General features: G+C 43.5%; 1 protein-coding gene across 1 annotated transcript; it reads left to right on the plus strand.

Annotated features, from left to right (window-relative positions):
* Positions 1 to 2,358: 2,358 nt before the first annotated feature.
* On the plus strand, positions 2,359 to 2,904 carry LOC138909893 (uncharacterized). The gene has a single exon (XM_070201110.1). The coding sequence runs from the start codon at positions 2,359 to 2,361 to the stop codon at positions 2,902 to 2,904; it is 546 nt and encodes a 181-aa protein (XP_070057211.1).
* The last annotated feature ends 1,329 nt before the right edge of the window (positions 2,905 to 4,233 follow it).

Raw genomic sequence — 4,233 nt, forward strand, 5'->3', positions numbered from 1 at the left:
CTCCCACCTTGGAGTTAAAGCCTTTGCCTTCACACCTCAGGTATGAGTTTCTAGGACCTTGTTCCACTTTACCTGTTATTCTTTCCTCGTGCTTAACTAACGTGTAGGTAGATTCCATCCTTGTGGTGCTCCAAAGGAGGAAGAAAGTAATAGGTTGGACATTGGCGGATATTCGGGGTATAAGCCTCGCCTTTTGCATGCACAAAATCATATTGGAGGAGGATGCCAAACCCTCCTTGGAACATCAAAGAATATTGAATGAGGCCATGAAAGAGGTAATAAAGAAAGAGATCATCAAGTGGTTGGATGCTGGGATAGTCTACCCCATTTCCGATAGTTCGTGGACCTCACCGGTGCAATGTGTCCCAAAGAAAGGGGGCATGATTATGATAACAAATGACAAAAATGAATTGATCCCCACAAGAACTATCATCGGGTGGAGAGTGTTCATGGATTATAGGAAGCTCAACAAAGTTACTCGGAAAGACCATTTTCCACTTCCATTTCTTGATCAAATGTTGGATAGGTTAGCCGGACGTGCTTATTATTGCTTGTTGGATGGATATTCCGGGTATAATTAGATTCTTATTGCTCCTGAAGACCAAGAGAAGACCACTTTCACTTGTCCCTTTGGCACTTTCGCATTCTCGCGGATGCCATTCGGGTTATGCAATGCACCGAAAACTTTTCAACGGTGCATGATGGCCATCTTCACCGATATGGTGGAGGACTCTCTCGAGGTTTTCATGGATGATTTTTCTGTCGTGGGGAATTCTTTTGAAGAGTGCTTGGATAACTTGGATAAGGTATTGGAATGTTGTGAGGAAACTAACTTGGTGTTGAATTGGGAGAAGTGTCACTTTATGGTCGAGGAGGGCATTGTCCTCGGTCACAAGATTTTCAAGAATGGTATTGAGGTTGATACAGCAAAAATTGAAGTGATATCCAAACTCCCTCCCCCTACTTCCGTAAAGGGAGTGAGGAGCTTTCTAGGTCATGTGGGGTTTTACCGCCGATTCATCAAAGACTTTTCTAAGGTGGTAAACCCCTTGTGCAAACTCTTGGAGAAAGATGCCAAGTTCCTTTTCAATGAAGATTGTATGAAGGCATTTGAACTACTCAAGTATAAGTTGACTACCACTCCTATTATCACCGCGCCAACTTGGAGCTTACCATTTGAGCTCATGTGTGATGCAAGCGATGTGGCGGTTGGAGCGGTATTGGGGCAACAAATTAATAAGATCTTTCATCTGGTTTACTATTCTAGCAAGACCATGAACGAGGCCCAAATCAACTATACGGTGACCGAGAAAGAACTCCTAGCCATTGTCTTTGCTATAGAGAAGTTTCGCCCGTACCTAATGGGTACAAAGGTGATTGTTCACACCGACCATGCGGCACTTTGGTATTTGATGAGCAAGAAAGACTCTAAGGCAAGGTTGATGCGGTGGGTACTTCTATTGCAAGAGTTTGATCTAGAGATTCAAGACCGCAGGGGTAGTGAGAATCAAGTGGCGGACCACTTGTCCCGATTGGAGGAGGAGGGTGGGGCCACATGATGGCCTTGAGATCAATGATTCATTTCTTGACGAACAACTCCTTTATATTTCTATGACTGGGATGCCATGGTTTGCCGATGTGGCCAACTATCTTGTTAGTGGCATTGTTCCGAATGATTTCTCTTCAAACAAAAGGAAGAAGCTCAAACGGGACTGCCTGGACTACTATTGGGATGAGCCATATCTCTTCAAAATTTGTACTGATGGTGTTATCCGAAGATGTGTACCAGAAGAAGAACAATTGGGTATTCTTGAAGCTTGCCACTCATCGCCATATGGTAGTCACCATGGTGGAGCGAAAACTGCTACAAAGGTGCTAAGTTGTGGATTCTATTGGCCTACCCTTTACAAGGACGCTAGTGATCTCGTTAAGCGTTGTGATGAATGCCAAAGGGCCGGTGGGATCTCCAAGAAAAATGAGATACCTCTCACCACCATCCTAGAGATTGATATTTTTGATGTTTGGGCCATTGATTTTATGGGTTCGTTTGTGAGCTCATGTGGGATCACCTATATATTGGTAGCTATGGATTACGTGTCCAAATGGGTTGAAGCTATGGCTTTGCCCAACAATGAAGCTCGGAGTGAGGTAGCTTTCTTGAAGAAGAACATATTCACAAGGTTTGGTACTCCAAGGGCCGTCATTAGTGATGGGGGATCACACTTTTGCAATAAAGCTTTTGATACTTTACTCTCCAAGTATGGTGTCACTCATAAAGTGTCGACCCCCTATCATCCTCAAGCAAGTGGACAGGTTGAAGTCTTTAACCAGGAGATCAAGAGTATTCTGTCAAAGACTATGAATGCCAACCGGACAGATTGGTCGAAGAAACTTGACGATGCTCTTTGGGCTTATAAAACAGCTTACAAAACACCAATTGGTATGTCTCTGTATCGGTTAGTATTCGGGAAAGCTTGTCACCTACCGGTGGAACTTGAGCATAAGGCTATGTGGGCATTGAAGAAGCTTAACCTTGAGTGGGATGTAGCTGCAAATCTTAGGGTGGGGAAATTGAATCAACTTGATGATTTCCGGTTCCATGCATACTCCAGTTCGTCCTTGTATAAGGACAAGATGAAGTACCTCCATGACAAGTACATCCACAACAAGGAATTCAAAGAGGGTGATCTTGTGCTATTGTTAAACTCCCGGTTACGGATGTTTCCGGGCAAGTTAAAGTCAAAATGGAGTGGGCCATTTAAAGTGGTGAATGTAACCCCCTTTGGTGCTCTAGATTTGAAAAATAAGAATGATGAGGTGTTTAGAGTCAACGGGCACCGGGTTAAACATTATCTTGGCAAGGTTGATGATGGCCACGTTGTGGAGTTGCTCTATTTCAAGTGATTAATGGTAACATACGTCATGCCACGGCGTTAAATCAGGCTCTTCTTGGGAGGCAACCCATGTTTTTTTCTTTCTTTTATTTTTCTTCTTTAGATTAGATAGGCTTTGTTGTGTGCTAACTAGTTTTGAATTGTATGCAGGAATGGGTGTGCATCGCAGGGACTGTGCAAGAAAATTTGGCTAAGTGTCAAAATGCATGGTCTCTGAAGTTTGGTCTGTCAAAAAATACTAAACAAATTGTGGCCGCACACATTTTTGTGCGGTCCGCACTAATGGTGCGGCCGCACTCAGTTTTGTGCGGTCCGCAGCGAGACTTCTCAAAGGAAGGTAAGGAGTGCGGTCCGCATCAAAATTATGTGGCCGCACTCAGGTAAAAATCTTGGGCCCATGGGTAAAAGTATAAATAGGGCTTCTCTCATCATTTTACACTTTTCGATCTTCTGAGCCCTAAAGCTAGACTAGCACAGTAAATTTCCCCATTGCTCTAAAATTGTCCCTCATTTCATCACCTACATCTTCATAACTGGTATGTTAATTCCATCTATAGATTTTTCATATTTTGTTTTATTTTGTTCTTTGATTTAGGGTTAATTACGTGTCTAAAATGTCAATAGTTAGTCTTTTTCTGCTTACAATCATGTGGGTAGCATATTAAGTGTTAATTGGGGTCTGGGTAAGTATCTATCCATGTTTAATTGTGCAAACCATGTCTAGATTATGAAAATATTGCATGAACCCTAAAAAGTGCCTGTGAATTTTGAATTATGCTGTCGCACTCATTTTTTTGTGCGGTCCGCACTAGAGGCTATGCTGCCGCACACACTTTTGTGCGGTCCGCAACTCTCTAAGTTAGGAAAATTATGTGCTTGAATTGTGCAGCCGCACTCAAAATTGTGCGGTCCGCAGTGGACTTATGCGGCCGCACTCATTTTTGTGCGGTCCGCACTGATGAAACATCAGAGACCCCAGTATTCTGAACCTGGAGTTGTGCAGCCACACTCAAAATTATGCGGTCCATACTTTTTGTTATGCGGCCGCACTCACTTTTGTGCGGTCCGCACTGGGTAGTTTTCGGCCGCATTCACTTTTGTACGGTCTTCACTACCCCTTCTGAGACTGTTGTACTGCAATTGTTATGCATGCACATATGGTTTACAAATCTAACTAACTGAACCATTACAGACAATGGTTCGCTCACGTGGTAGAGGAGATACATCGCAAGGGAGGGCAGAACCCTCTCGAGGCCGAGGTCGAGGTAAAAGCAATCTACCTCTAGTAGATGAGTCATCTTCTTCTGCCAGTTCGTCTGAAGGTTCGAAAGAGGGTAGT

This window comes from Nicotiana tomentosiformis, chromosome 4 (assembly GCF_000390325.3).
Source record: "Nicotiana tomentosiformis chromosome 4, ASM39032v3, whole genome shotgun sequence".
Taxonomy (NCBI): Eukaryota; Viridiplantae; Streptophyta; class Magnoliopsida; order Solanales; family Solanaceae; genus Nicotiana; species Nicotiana tomentosiformis.